The sequence below is a fragment of the Salvelinus fontinalis genome, chromosome 21, assembly GCF_029448725.1.
Source record: "Salvelinus fontinalis isolate EN_2023a chromosome 21, ASM2944872v1, whole genome shotgun sequence".
Taxonomy (NCBI): domain Eukaryota; kingdom Metazoa; phylum Chordata; class Actinopteri; order Salmoniformes; family Salmonidae; genus Salvelinus; species Salvelinus fontinalis.
Window position 1 is genome coordinate 3770571 of NC_074685.1, and position 14132 is coordinate 3784702.

The following is a 14132-nucleotide window of genomic DNA, read 5'->3' on the forward strand; positions in this document are numbered from 1 at the left end:
TAGCTAACATAATGTCACAAAGCATTATCTAACTGGGGATAGCTAGCTAACATAATGTCACACAGCATTATCTAACTGGGGATAGCTAGCTAACATAATGTCACTAAGCATTATATAACTGGGGATAGCTAGCTAACATAATGTCACACAGCATTATCTAACTGGGGATAGCGAGCTAACATAATGTCACTAAGCATTATCTACCTGGGGATAGCTAGCTAACATAATGTCACACAGCATTATCTACATGGGGATAGCTAGCTAACAATGTCACAGAGCATTATCTACCTGGGGATAGCTAGCTAACAATGTCACTAAGCATTATCTAACTGGGGATAGCTAGCTAACAATGTCACAGAGCATTATCTAACTGGGGATAGCTAGCTAACATAATGTCACTAAGCATTATATAACTGGGGATAGCTAGCTAACATAATGTCACAAAGCATTATCTAACTGGGGATAGCTAGCTAACAATGTCACAAAGCATTATCTAACTGGGGATAGCTAGCTAACATAATGTCACTAAGCATTATCTAACTGGGGATAGCTAGCTAACAATGTCACAAAGCATTATCTAACTGGGGATAGCTAGCTAACAATGTCACAAAGCATTATCTAACTGGGGATAGCGAGCTAACAATGTCACAAAGCATTATCTAACTGGGGATAGCTAGCTAACATAATGTCACTAAGCATTATCTAACTGGGGATAGCGAGCTAACAATGTCACAAAGCATTATCTAACTGGGGATAGCTAGCTAACATAATGTCACTAAGCATTATCTAACTGGGGATAGCTAGCTAACATAATGTCACAAAGCATTATCTAACTGGGGATAGTTAGCTAACAATGTCACAGAGCGTTATCTAACTGGGGATAGCTAGCTAACAATGTCACAAAGCATTATCTAACTGGGGATAGCTAGCTAACAATGTCACAAAGCATTATCTAACTGGGGATAGCGAGCTAACAATGTCACAAAGCATTATCTAACTGGGGATAGCTAGCTAACAATGTCACAAAGCATTATCTAACTGGGGATAGCTAGCTAACATAATGTCACTAAGCATTATCTAACTGGGGTTAGTTAGCTAACATAATGTCACAAAGCATTATCTAACTGGGGTTAATAAGCTAGCATAGTGCCACAAAGTATTATCTAACTGGGGATAGCTAGCTAACGTAATGTCACAAAGCATTATCTAACTGGGGATAGCTAGCTAGCCAAATGTCACAGAGCATTATCTAACTGGGGTTAGATAGCTAGCATAATGTCACAAAGCATTATCTACCTGGGGATAGCTAGCCTGCCTAATGCACTAACCAGTTAACTTTCATTCAGAAATAATTTCATATTTCTGAGTTAGTCAGATATTAGTTTAGAAAAACTTGGGAGCTAACGAGCTAGCAAGCTACCTAGCTTATCAAAGGTAGATACCTGGTTAATTTGACCCCAAATAATCGCTCAAACTATATCTCAATGTTTCTCAATTACTGTTGCTGGCTAATGAATTTGATCATGCTTTGTGATACAACCAGTTTGATGTTGCCCTGTCACCTACAGCAGAACATAAAGAACAGCATGGGGGAATGTGGGGTGTGTCACTATTTATTTGTTATATATTTAGACTCTGCATCGTTGGGAAGGGCTCGTCAGTCCGTGATGGTAAAGTCTGTTGTATTCGGTGCATGTGACAAATACAATGTGATTTAGGTTCACATAGAAACATCCACACCTTTTGAAAACCCCAACACACACACACATCCCTACGCACACAAAATACACACACCCACACAATACACACACCCACACAATACCCATCCACCCAATGCCCAGTCATCTATATTAAAGTCCTGCTGACTGGCATAATACCCACCCAATGCCCAGTACTCAGTCATCTATATTAAAGGCCTGCTGACTGACTGCTCAGCTCTTACTGCTGTTACTGCCAGGAAGAGGGTGTGGACTTAACTGGCTGGTTAAACATTCCACCGCCTAAATACAGAACCTTTCTCTCATTCAACAGCAACTGACTCAGACCACAGAGGAAAGCTACGGGTAATATTTCTCTCTGTCTCTCTGTGTCTCTCTGTGTCTCTCTGTCTCTGTGTCTCTCTCTGTCTCTCTCTCTCTCTGTCTCTCTGTCTCCGTTTCTCTGTGTCTCTCTCTGTCTCCGTGTCTCTGTGTCTCTCTCTGTCTCCGTGTCTCTGTGTCTCTCTCTGTCTCTGTGTCTCTCTGTCTCCGTGTCTCTCTGTCTCTGTGTTTCTCTCTGTCTCTGTGTCTCTCTCTGTCTCCGTGTCTCTCTGTGTCTCTCTGTCTCCGTGTCTCTGTGTTTCTCTCTGTCTCTGTGTCTCTCTCTGTCTCTGTGTTTCTCTCTATCTCTGTGTCTCTCTGTCTATCTTTCGGAGAGCTATAACAGCTTCATCTAACAGCCAAGGATACTCTTCTAACTCCCCAGGATACTCTTCTAACTCCCCAGGATACGATAACACCATGGCTCCCCAGTTGTTGCCCTTGTTGTCTCTGGTCTCAACTCTCTACCTGGTGGCCCAGGGACAAGAGCAGCCTCAACCCATACAGGAGGAACCCATCACAGCGAGTAAGTCCTGTGGACTAGCTTATCTTACCTTACTGTTCCTTACCTCAGTTAATGCCTGTTCACTAACTGGTCCTACTGTGGACTAGATTCCATTTTCAGATAATTCTGCATCCAATCCAAAGTTGTTGCTTTTTGTTTGTGATAAACTCAGCTGTGTAATGTATTTTAGTGTGTTGTGATCGTGTCTGACATTGTACCAATGTGTGTTATGAATGATGCTGTAGGAAATGTAACTACAAACTTGACATTGAAATGATTGTGTACTTTACTAATTAACCCCAAACAGGGAAAACATGAAATGGTTCAAAACCTTAATCCTAACCCAGTTCATTTTGAAGATTAATTAACCATATTGATGTCAACAGAACTAACAAGACATAGTGTGTTAAATGTCTGCTTGCTCTGGTGGACGTGAAACATTTAATGGGGAAATCCAGGATTGGTGCCAATTTGGACTTTACATTTTTCTTAAACAATCCAAACAATTGGCACATACATTTTTGGCCACGTTAATATTTTACTTGAATCTCCAAATGGCATTTTAAACTGTTTAAAAAACCCATGTCTGTTGTCTAGACGTTGATGAGTCTTGGAGTCAGAGCAGTTGATGTCATATGTTGAGTTGGGCAGAAGGCAGGAGTGACTCAATTTGCGGCTTTTTATTTTTCCTTTTTTTTACCACAATATTGACGCCATGCTGCCCAGTCAGCTCCCTGGTTCCTATGAGTCAGAGTTGTGTTACTGTTCTGTTTTTACTGCTCCTGCTGATGGGGGAGCCTTCAGTACAGGACATAGCTTCCTAACCTCACTGCCCAGCTTGAAATGTCTCCAGTCACGCTTTCCAAGTGTTACCTTTTCTTTAGTGTGTAATTGACTATGATGTCAAACGGGCAGTCACATGTGTTTGCGTGACAGAAGATCCTTGGTTCGAGCCCAGTGAGGGACAGGGAAAAAGAAGGAGGCAATACCATAGCCTTGGGAAGAAGGGGTTCTGAGAGTGCTGGATTAAAACAATCTACATTTAAAAAACAACTAGTACACTGGGCAGTTACCAGTCCTGTATTAAAGTAGTACTAACCCTTACCCTTTACTAGTCCTGTATTAGAGTAGTACTAACCCTTTACTAGTCCTGTATTAGAGTAGTACTAACCCTTTACTAGTCCTGTATTAGAGTAGTACTAACCCTTTACTAGTCCTGTATTAGAGTAGTACTAACCCTAACCCTTTACTAGTCCTGTATTAGAGTAGTACTAACCCTTTACTAGTCCTGTATTAGAGTAGTACTACCCCTTTATTAGTCCTGTATTAGAGTAGTACTAACCCTTTACTAGTCCTGTATTAGAGTAGTACTAACCCTTTACTAGTCCTGTATTAGAGTAGTACTAACCCTTTACTAGTCCTGTATTAGAGTAGTACTAACCCTTTACTAGTCCTGTATTAGAGTAGTATTAACCCTTTACTAGTCCTGTATTAGAGTAGTACTAACCCTTTACTAGTTCTGTATTAGAGTAGTACTAACCCTTTACTAGTCCTGTATTAGAGTAGTACTAACCCTTTACTAGTCCTGTATTAGAGTAGTACTAACCCTTTACTAGTCCTGTATTAGAGTAGTACTAACCCTTTACTAGTCCTGTATTGGAGTAGTACTAACCCTTTACTAGTCCTGTAGTACTAACACTTTACTAGTCCTGTATTAGAGTAGTACTAACCCTTTACTAGTCCTGTATTAGAGTAGTACTAACCCTTTACTAGTCCTGTATTAGAGTAGTACTAACCCTTTACTAGTCCTGTATTAGAGTAGTACTAACCCTTTACTAGTCCTGTATTAGAGTAGTACTAACCCTTTACTAGTCCTGTATTAGAGTAGTACTAACTCTTTACTAGTCCTGTATTAGAGTAGTACTAACCCTTTACTAGTCCTGTATTAGAGTAGTACTAACCCTTTACTAGTCCTTTATTAAAGTAGTACTAACCCTTTACTAGTCCTGTATTGGAGTAGTACTAACCCTAACCCTTTACTAGTCCTGTATTAGAGTAGTACTAACCCTTTACTAGTCCTGTATTAGAGTAGTACTAACCCTTTACTAGTCCTGTGTTAGAGTAGTACTAACCCTAACCCTTTACTAGTCCTGTATTAGAGTAGTACTAACCCTTTACTAGTCCTGTATTAGAGTAGTACTAACCCTTTACTAGTCCTGTATTAGAGTAGTACTAACCCTTTACTAGTCCTGTATTAGAGTAGTACTAACCCTTTACTAGTCCTGTATTAGAGTAGTACTAACCCTTTACTAGTCCTGTATTAGAGTAGTACTAACCCTTTACTAGTCCTGTATTAGAGTAGTACTAACCCTTTACTAGTCCTGTATTAGAGTAGTACTAACCCTTTACTAGTCCTGTATTAGAGTAGTACTAACCCTTTACTAGTCCTGTATTAGAGTAGTACTAACCCTTTACTAGTCCTGTATTAGAGTAGTACTAACCCTTTACTAGTCCTGTATTAGAGTAGTACTAACCCTTTACTAGTCCTGTATTAGAGTAGTACTAACCCTTTACTAGTCCTGTATTAGAGTAGTACTAACCCTTTACTAGTCCTGTATTAGAGTAGTACTAACCCTTTACTAGTCCTGTATTAAAGTAGTACTAACCCTTTACTAGTCCTGTATTAGAGTAGTACTAACCCTTTACTAGTCCTGTATTAGAGTAGTACTAACCCTTTACTAGTCCTGTATTAGAGTAGTACTAACCCTTTACTAGTCCTGTATTAGAGTAGTACTAACCCTTTACTAGTCCTGTATTAGAGTAGTACTAACCCTTTACTAGTCCTGTATTAGAGTCGTACTAACCCTTTACTAGTCCTGTATTAAAGTAGTACTAACCCTTTACTAGTCCTGTATTAGAGTAGTACTAACCCTTTACTAGTCCTGTATTAAAGTAGTACTAACCCTAACCCTTTACTAGTCCTGTATTAGAGTAGTACTAACCCTTTACTAGTCCTGTATTAGAGTAGTACTAACCCTTTACTAGTCCTGTATTAGAGTAGTACTAACCCTTTACTAGTCCTGTATTAGAGTAGTACTAACCCTTTACTAGTCCTGTATTAGAGTAGTACTAACCCTTTACTAGTCCTGTATTAGAGTAGTACTAACCCTTTACTAGTCCTGTATTAGAGTAGTACTAACCCTTTACTAGTCCTGTATTAGAGTAGTACTAACCCTTTACTAGTCCTGTATTAGAGTAGTACTAACCCTTTACTAGTCCTGTATTAAAGTAGTACTAACCCTAACCCTTTACTAGTCCTGTATTAGAGTAGTACTAACCCTTTACTAGTCCTGTATTAGAGTAGTACTAACCCTTTACTAGTCCTGTATTAGAGTAGTACTAACCCTTTACTAGTCCTGTATTAGAGTAGTACTAACCCTTTACTAGTCCTGTATTAGAGTAGTACTAAACCTTTACTAGTCCTGTATTAGAGTAGGACTAACCCTTTACTAGTCCTGTATTGGAGTAGTACTAACCCTTTACTAGTCCTGTATTAGAGTAGTACTAACCCTTTACTAGTCCTGTATTAGAGTAGTACTAACCCTAACCCTTTACTAGTCCTGTATTAGAGTAGTACTAACCCTTTACTAGTCCTGTATTAGAGTAGTACTAACCCTTTACTAGTCCTGTATTAGAGTAGTACTAACCCTTTACTAGTCCTGTATTAGAGTAGTACTAACCCTTTACTAGTCCTGTATTAGAGTAGTACTAACTCTTTACTAGTCCTGTATTAGAGTAGTACTAACCCTTTACTAGTCCTGTATTAGAGTAGTACTAACCCTTTACTAGTCCTGTATTAGAGTAGTACTAACCCTTTACTAGTCCTGTATTAGAGTAGTACTAACCCTTTACTAGTCCTGTATTAGAGTAGTACTAACCCTTTACTAGTCCTGTATTAGAGTAGTACTAACCCTTTACTAGTCCTGTATTAGAGTAGTACTAACCCTTTACTAGTCCTGTATTAGAGTAGTACTAACCCTTTACTAGTCCTGTATTAGAGTAGTACTAACCCTTTACTAGTCCTGTATTAGAGTAGTACTAACCCTTTACTAGTCCTGTATTAGAGTAGTACTAACCCTTTACTAGTCCTGTATTAGAGTAGTACTAACCCTTTACTAGTCCTGTATTAGAGTAGTACTAACCCTTTACTAGTCCTGTATTAGAGTAGTACTAACCCTTTACTAGTCCTGTATTAGAGTAGTACTAACCCTTTACTAGTCCTGTATTAGAGTAGTACTAACCCTTTACTAGTCCTGTATTAAAGTAGTACTAACCCTTTACTAGTCCTGTATTAGAGTAGTACTAACCCTTTACTAGTCCTGTATTAGAGTAGTACTAACCCTTTACTAGTCCTGTATTAGAGTAGTACTAACCCTTTACTAGTCCTGTATTAGAGTAGTACTAACCCTTTACTAGTCCTGTATTAGAGTAGTACTAACCCTTTACTAGTCCTGTATTAGAGTCGTACTAACCCTTTACTAGTCCTGTATTAAAGTAGTACTAACCCTTTACTAGTCCTGTATTAGAGTAGTACTAACCCTTTACTAGTCCTGTATTAAAGTAGTACTAACCCTAACCCTTTACTAGTCCTGTATTAGAGTAGTACTAACCCTTTACTAGTCCTGTATTAGAGTAGTACTAACCCTTTACTAGTCCTGTATTAGAGTAGTACTAACCCTTTACTAGTCCTGTATTAGAGTAGTACTAACCCTTTACTAGTCCTGTATTAGAGTAGTACTAACCCTTTACTAGTCCTGTATTAGAGTAGTACTAACCCTTTACTAGTCCTGTATTAGAGTAGTACTAACCCTTTACTAGTCCTGTATTAGAGTAGTACTAACCCTTTACTAGTCCTGTATTAGAGTAGTACTAACCCTTTACTAGTCCTGTATTAAAGTAGTACTAACCCTAACCCTTTACTAGTCCTGTATTAGAGTAGTACTAACCCTTTACTAGTCCTGTATTAGAGTAGTACTAACCCTTTACTAGTCCTGTATTAGAGTAGTACTAACCCTTTACTAGTCCTGTATTAGAGTAGTACTAACCCTTTACTAGTCCTGTATTAGAGTAGTACTAACCCTTTACTAGTCCTGTATTAGAGTAGGACTAACCCTTTACTAGTCCTGTATTGGAGTAGTACTAACCCTTTACTAGTCCTGTATTAGAGTAGTACTAACCCTTTACTAGTCCTGTATTAGAGTAGTACTAACCCTAACCCTTTACTAGTCCTGTATTAGAGTAGTACTAACCCTTTACTAGTCCTGTATTAGAGTAGTACTAACCCTTTACTAGTCCTGTATTAGAGTAGTACTAACCCTTTACTAGTCCTGTATTAGAGTAGTACTAACCCTTTACTAGTCCTGTATTAGAGTAGTACTAACTCTTTACTAGTCCTGTATTAGAGTAGTACTAACCCTTTACTAGTCCTGTATTAGAGTAGTACTAACCCTTTACTAGTCCTGTATTAGAGTAGTACTAACCCTTTACTAGTCCTGTATTAGAGTAGTACTAACCCTTTACTAGTCCTGTATTAGAGTAGTACTAACCCTTTACTAGTCCTGTATTAGAGTAGTACTAACCCTTTACTAGTCCTGTATTAGAGTAGTACTAACCCTTTACTAGTCCTGTATTAGAGTAGTACTAACCCTTTACTAGTCCTGTATTAGAGTAGTACTAACCCTTTACTAGTCCTGTATTAGAGTAGTACTAACCCTTTACTAGTCCTGTATTAGAGTAGTACTAACCCTTTACTAGTCCTGTATTAGAGTAGTACTAACCCTTTACTAGTCCTGTATTAGCGTAGTACTAACCCTTTACTAGTCCTGTATTAGAGTAGTACTAACCCTTTACTAGTCCTGTATTAGAGTAGTACTAACCCTTTACTAGTCCTGTATTAGAGTAGTACTAACCCTTTACTAGTCCTGTATTAGAGTAGTACTAACCCTTTACTAGTCCTGTATTAGAGTAGTACTAACCCTTTACTAGTCCTGTATTAGAGTAGTACTAACCCTTTACTAGTCCTGTATTAGAGTAGTACTAACCCTTTACTAGTCCTGTATTAGAGTAGTACTAACCCTTTACTAGTCCTGTATTAGAGTAGTACTAACCCTTTACTAGTCCTGTATTAGAGTAGGACTAACCCTTTACTAGTCCTGTATTAGAGTAGTACTAACCCTTTACTAGTCCTGTATTAGAGTAGTACTAACCCTTTACTAGTCCTGTATTAGAGTAGTACTAACCCTTTACTAGTCCTGTATTAGAGTAGTACTAACCCTTTACTAGTCCTGTATTAGAGTAGTACTAACCCTTTACTAGTCCTGTATTAGAGTAGTACTAACCCTTTACTAGTCCTGTATTAGAGTAGTACTAACCCTTTACTAGTCCTGTATTAGAGTAGTACTAACCCTTTACTAGTCCTGTATTAGAGTAGTACTAACCCTTTACTAGTCCTGTATTAGAGTAGTACTAACCCTTTACTAGTCCTGTATTAGAGTAGTACTAACCCTTTACTAGTCCTGTATTAGAGTAGTACTAACCCTTTACTAGTCCTGTATTAGAGTAGTACTAACCCTTTACTAGTCCTGTATTAGAGTAGTACTAACCCTTTACTAGTCCTGTATTAGAGTAGTACTAACCCTTTACTAGTCCTGTATTAGAGTAGTACTAACCCTTTACTAGTCCTGTATTAGAGTAGTACTAACCCTTTACTAGTCCTGTATTAGAGTAGTACTAACCCTTTACTAGTCCTGTATTAGAGTAGTACTAACCCTTTACTAGTCCTGTATTGGAGTAGTACTAACCCTTTACTAGTCCTGTATTAGAGTAGTACTAACCCTTTACTAGTCCTGTATTAGAGTAGTACTAACCCTTTACTAGTCCTGTATTAAAGTAGTACTAACCCTTTACTAGTCCTGTATTAGAGTAGTACTAACCCTTTACTAGTCCTGTATTAGATTAGTACTAACCCTTTACTAGTCCTGTATTAGAGTAGTACTAACCCTTTACTAGTCCTGTATTAGAGTAGTACTAACCCTTTACTAGTCCTGTATTAGAGTAGTACTAACCCTTTACTAGTCCTGTATTAGAGTAGTACTAACCCTTTACTAGTCCTGTATTAGAGTAGTACTAACCCTTTACTAGTCCTGTATTAGAGTAGTACTAACCCTTTACTAGTCCTGTGTTAGAGTAGTACTAACCCTTTACTAGTCCTGTATTAGAGTAGTACTAACCCTTTACTAGTCCTGTATTAGAGTAGTACTAACCCTTTACTAGTCCTGTATTAGAGTAGTACTAACCCTTTACTAGTCCTGTATTAGAGTAGTACTAACCCTTTACTAGTCCTGTATTGGAGTAGTACTAACCCTTTACTAGTCCTGTATTAGAGTAGTACTACCCCTTTACTAGTCCTGTATTAGAGTAGTACTAACCCTAACCCTTTACTAGTCCTGTATTAGAGTAGTACTAACCCTTTACTAGTCCTGTATTAGAGTAGTACTAACCCTTTACTAGTCCTGTATTAGAGTAGTACTAACCCTTTACTAGTCCTGTATTAGAGTAGTACTAACCCTTTACTAGTCCTTTCGTGATTATAGCCTCTGTATAACGGTCCGCTATCGGTCCACCCCCCAACACACCTCTTCCGGATTGAGCAATAGCGTTCAGTTAGCGCGGTGACTCTGTTCCACTTGCTACTAGACATGTGGGTGTTGTCCCTCTCAAAGAGTTCCTCTCCTCTGTTCAGCTCCAATATAACTGAGTGTTGTGGTTGTAGAGAACATCCAGCTTCTGGGTGGCTGGTTCAGCAGAGACCCAGAGAGCCTAGAGGTGCAGACCGCTGCTAAAGCTGCTGTGGACAACTTTAACGTCCAGTCTAATGCCAGGAAATTCTTCAGACTGATCAATGTCATCTCTGCTGAGACTCAGGTGACAGTATAATCTAGGATCCAAATGGTCCCCTATTACCTCTATGGTGTATCCTGAATGGTCCCCTATTACCTCTAGACTACATCCTGAATGGTCCCCTATTACCTCTAGACTACATCCTGAATGGTCCCCTATTACCTCTAGACTACATCCTAAATGGTCCCCTATTACCTCTAGACTACATCCTGAATGGTCCCCTATTACCTCTAGACTACATCCTAAATCGTCCCCTATTACCTCTAGACTACATCCTGAATGGTCCCCTATTACCTCTAGACTACATCCTAAATGGTCCCCTATTACCTCTAGACTACATCCTAAATGGTCCCCTATTACCTCTAGACTACATGGTCCCCTATTACCTCTAGACTACATCCTAAATGGTCCCCTATTACCTCTAGACTACATCCTAAATGGTCCCCTATTACCTCTAGACTACATCCTGAATGGTCCCCTATTACCTTTAGACTACATCCTGAATGGTCCCCTATTACTTCTAGACTACATCCTAAATGGTCCCCTATTACCTCTAGACTACATCCTGAATGGTCCCCTATTACCTCTAGACTACATCCTAAATGGTCCCCTATTACCTCTAGACTACATCCTGAATGGTCCCCTATTACCTCTAGGCTGTATCCTAAATGGTCCCCTATTACCTCTAGACTACATCCTGAATGGTCCCCTATTACCTCTAGACTACATCCTAAATGGTCCCCTATTACCTCTAGACTACATCCTAAATGGTCCCCTATTACCTCTAGACTACATCCTAAATGGTCCCCTATTACCTCTAGACTACATCCTGAATGGTCCCCTATTACCTCTAGGCTGTATCCTAAATGGTCCCCTATTACCTCTAGACTACATCCTGAATGGTCCCCTATTACCTCTAGACTACATCCTAAATGGTCCCCTATTACCTCTAGACTACATCCTAAATGGTCCCCTATTACCTCTAGACTACATCCTGAATGGTCCCCTATTACCTCTAGACTACATGGTCCCCTATTACCTCTAGACTACATCCTGAATGGTCCCCTATTACCTCTAGACTACATCCTGAATGGTCCCCTATTACCTCTAGACTACATCCTGAATGGTCCCCTATTACCTCTAGACTACATCCTGAATGGTCCCCTATTACCTCTAGACTACATCCTAAATGGTCCCCTATTACCTCTAGACTACATCCTAAATGGTCCCCTATTACCTCTAGACTACATCCTATATGGTCCCCTATAGAAGTGCATAACATGAAATTAAATTAATTGTACAAACATCTCTCATGATGAGTTAATTTATTCAACTAAAAAGCAGATTGTGTGGTTGTTTATTTATAATGCTCTCCTTCATATGACCCAAACAGGTGACTAACATGATCAACTACAGGCTCGAGGTGGTCATCGGGAAGACCAAGTGCCTCAAGACAGAGCACGACTCAGATGTGGAGTCCTGTGTTCTGGGGAAGAAGGTGACTTTTATAAACACTGTGTTTTCTGATGCTCATGGATATACAGAGCAGAGAATACAGATATAGTGTATGTGACTCAGAAACTGGATGTATGTCCCACAAGGCACCCTATTCCCTATATAGTGCACTACTATTGACCAGAGTAGTGCCCTACTATTGACCAGAGTTGTGCACTACTTTTGACCAGAGTAGTGCACTACGTTTGACCAGAGTAGTGCACTACTTTTGACCAGAGTAGTGCACTACTATTGACCAGAGTAGTGCACTACTATTGACCAGAGTAGTGCACTACTATTGACCAGAGTAGTGCACTTCTATTGACCAGAGTAGTGCACTACTTTTGACCAGAGTAGTGCACTACTTTTGACCAGAGTAGTGCACTACTATTGACCAGAGTAGTGCACTTCTATTGACCAGAGTAGTGCACTACTATTGACCAGAGTAGTGCACTTCTATTGACCAGAGTAGTGCACTTCTTTTGACCAGAGTAGTGCACTTCTTTTGACCAGAGTAGTGCACTTCTTTTGACCAGAGTTGTGCACTACTTTTGACCAGAGTAGTGCACTACTTTTGACCAGAGTAGTGCACTACTTTTGACCAGAGTAGTGCACTACTTTTGACCAGAGTAGTGCACTACTTTTGACTAGAGTAGTGCACTTCTATTGACCAGAGTAGTGCACTTCTTTTGACCAGAGTAGTGCACTTCTTTTGACCAGAGTAGTGCACTTCTTTTGACCAGAGTAGTGCACTACTTTTGACCAGAGTAGTGCACTACTTTTGACCAGAGTAGTGCACTACTTTTGACCAGAGTAGTGCACTACTTTTGACCAGAGTAGTGCCCTACTTTTGACCAGAGTAGTGCCCTACTTTTGACCAGAGTCGTGCACTACTTTTGACCAGAGTCGTGCACTACTTTTGACCAGAGTCGTGCACTACTTTTGACCAGAGTAGTGCCCTACTTTTGACCAGAGTAGTGCACTACTTTTGACCAGAGTCGTGCACTACTTTTGACCAGAGTAGTGCCCTACTTTTGACCAGAGTAGTGCCAGAGTCGTGCACTACTTTTGACCAGAGTAGTGCCCTATCTAGGGAACATGGTGCCATGTGGGACACTATGTTACATAAGTGTAATTATGAAATAAGTGCTTCTGCATTGGAAAGCTCCAGATTTAGCAGTTCTTTCCTTTGATAATGGAGAGATTTAAGCACTTCATGCAGATACTGAGCGGGCCATTAGAGCCTCATTCTTACATAAGTAAAAAACGACCATTTTATAACGTGCAGTACATATAGTGACCTGGGGGTACCAGAACGGTTTGTGTTATCATTCAACTCCATGTTTATGTCCCAGACACGTTTGTAACAATAGCACAGACAGTCCTGGTACTCAGGCTATACATACAGTACGCCGTGTAATATTGACCTCATAGATCACAGTGTCTATACCGTTTATTGACATTAATGTGACGTAATTGTTTGTTTTACAGCGTCTGACATGTACGTTTGACGTGTGGTTTAACCCTCGTAATGAGAAGCACGAGATCGCCACCTCCTCTTGCCAGAAGCAAGTCTGACTCCAGATCTGTTTCTACCAACAACTACACGATCTGTCCTCTTCCTCCTGTAATAAGTAACACTGACTCCAGACCAGTCGTCACCGTCTACTGACTTCCTGAACATGACTATCTGCAGAGTTACGCCTAAATGACATGCTTCATCATTGAATGACTTGACTTTTCAAAACTGCATAGATTTCTTTTAGGATTTGTTGTGATTTTGTTTCTAATAAAACTCATTTCAACTGACATTATTTAAGGATCTATTTGTTGTGGTTTTTAATCATACGATTTTTGGGGGGAAATGTTATCAGTGGATGACCAGAATAATTTTACTCTTGGACAGAGATGACATAGTTCCCTACTGGGACAGAGAAGACATAGTTCCCTACTGGGACAGAGATGACATAGTTCCCTACTGGGACAGAGATGACATAGTTCCCTACTGGGACAGAGATGACATAGTTCCCTACTGGGACAGAGATGACATAGTTCCCTACTGGGACAGAGATGACATAGTTCCCTACTGGGACAGA

General features: G+C 39.7%; 1 protein-coding gene across 3 annotated transcripts; it reads left to right on the forward strand.

Annotated features, from left to right (window-relative positions):
- The first annotated feature begins 1889 nt into the window (after positions 1 to 1889).
- On the forward strand, positions 1890 to 13850 carry si:busm1-57f23.1 (uncharacterized protein LOC368621 homolog). Of its 3 annotated transcripts, none has more exons than XM_055873596.1 (5): positions 1890 to 2063; positions 2485 to 2604; positions 10415 to 10566; positions 11936 to 12040; positions 13528 to 13850. In XM_055873596.1, exons 2-5 carry the CDS (start codon positions 2499 to 2501, stop codon positions 13612 to 13614), a joined length of 450 nt encoding a protein of 149 aa, XP_055729571.1. In that variant the 5' UTR covers positions 1890 to 2063; positions 2485 to 2498; the 3' UTR covers positions 13615 to 13850. The 3 variants fall into 3 exon arrangements, with proteins under 3 accessions (XP_055729571.1, XP_055729570.1, XP_055729569.1); XM_055873595.1 differs by having other exon boundaries at positions 1891 to 2063; positions 2443 to 2604; XM_055873594.1 differs by having other exon boundaries at positions 1892 to 2063; positions 2464 to 2604.
- The last annotated feature ends 282 nt before the right edge of the window (positions 13851 to 14132 follow it).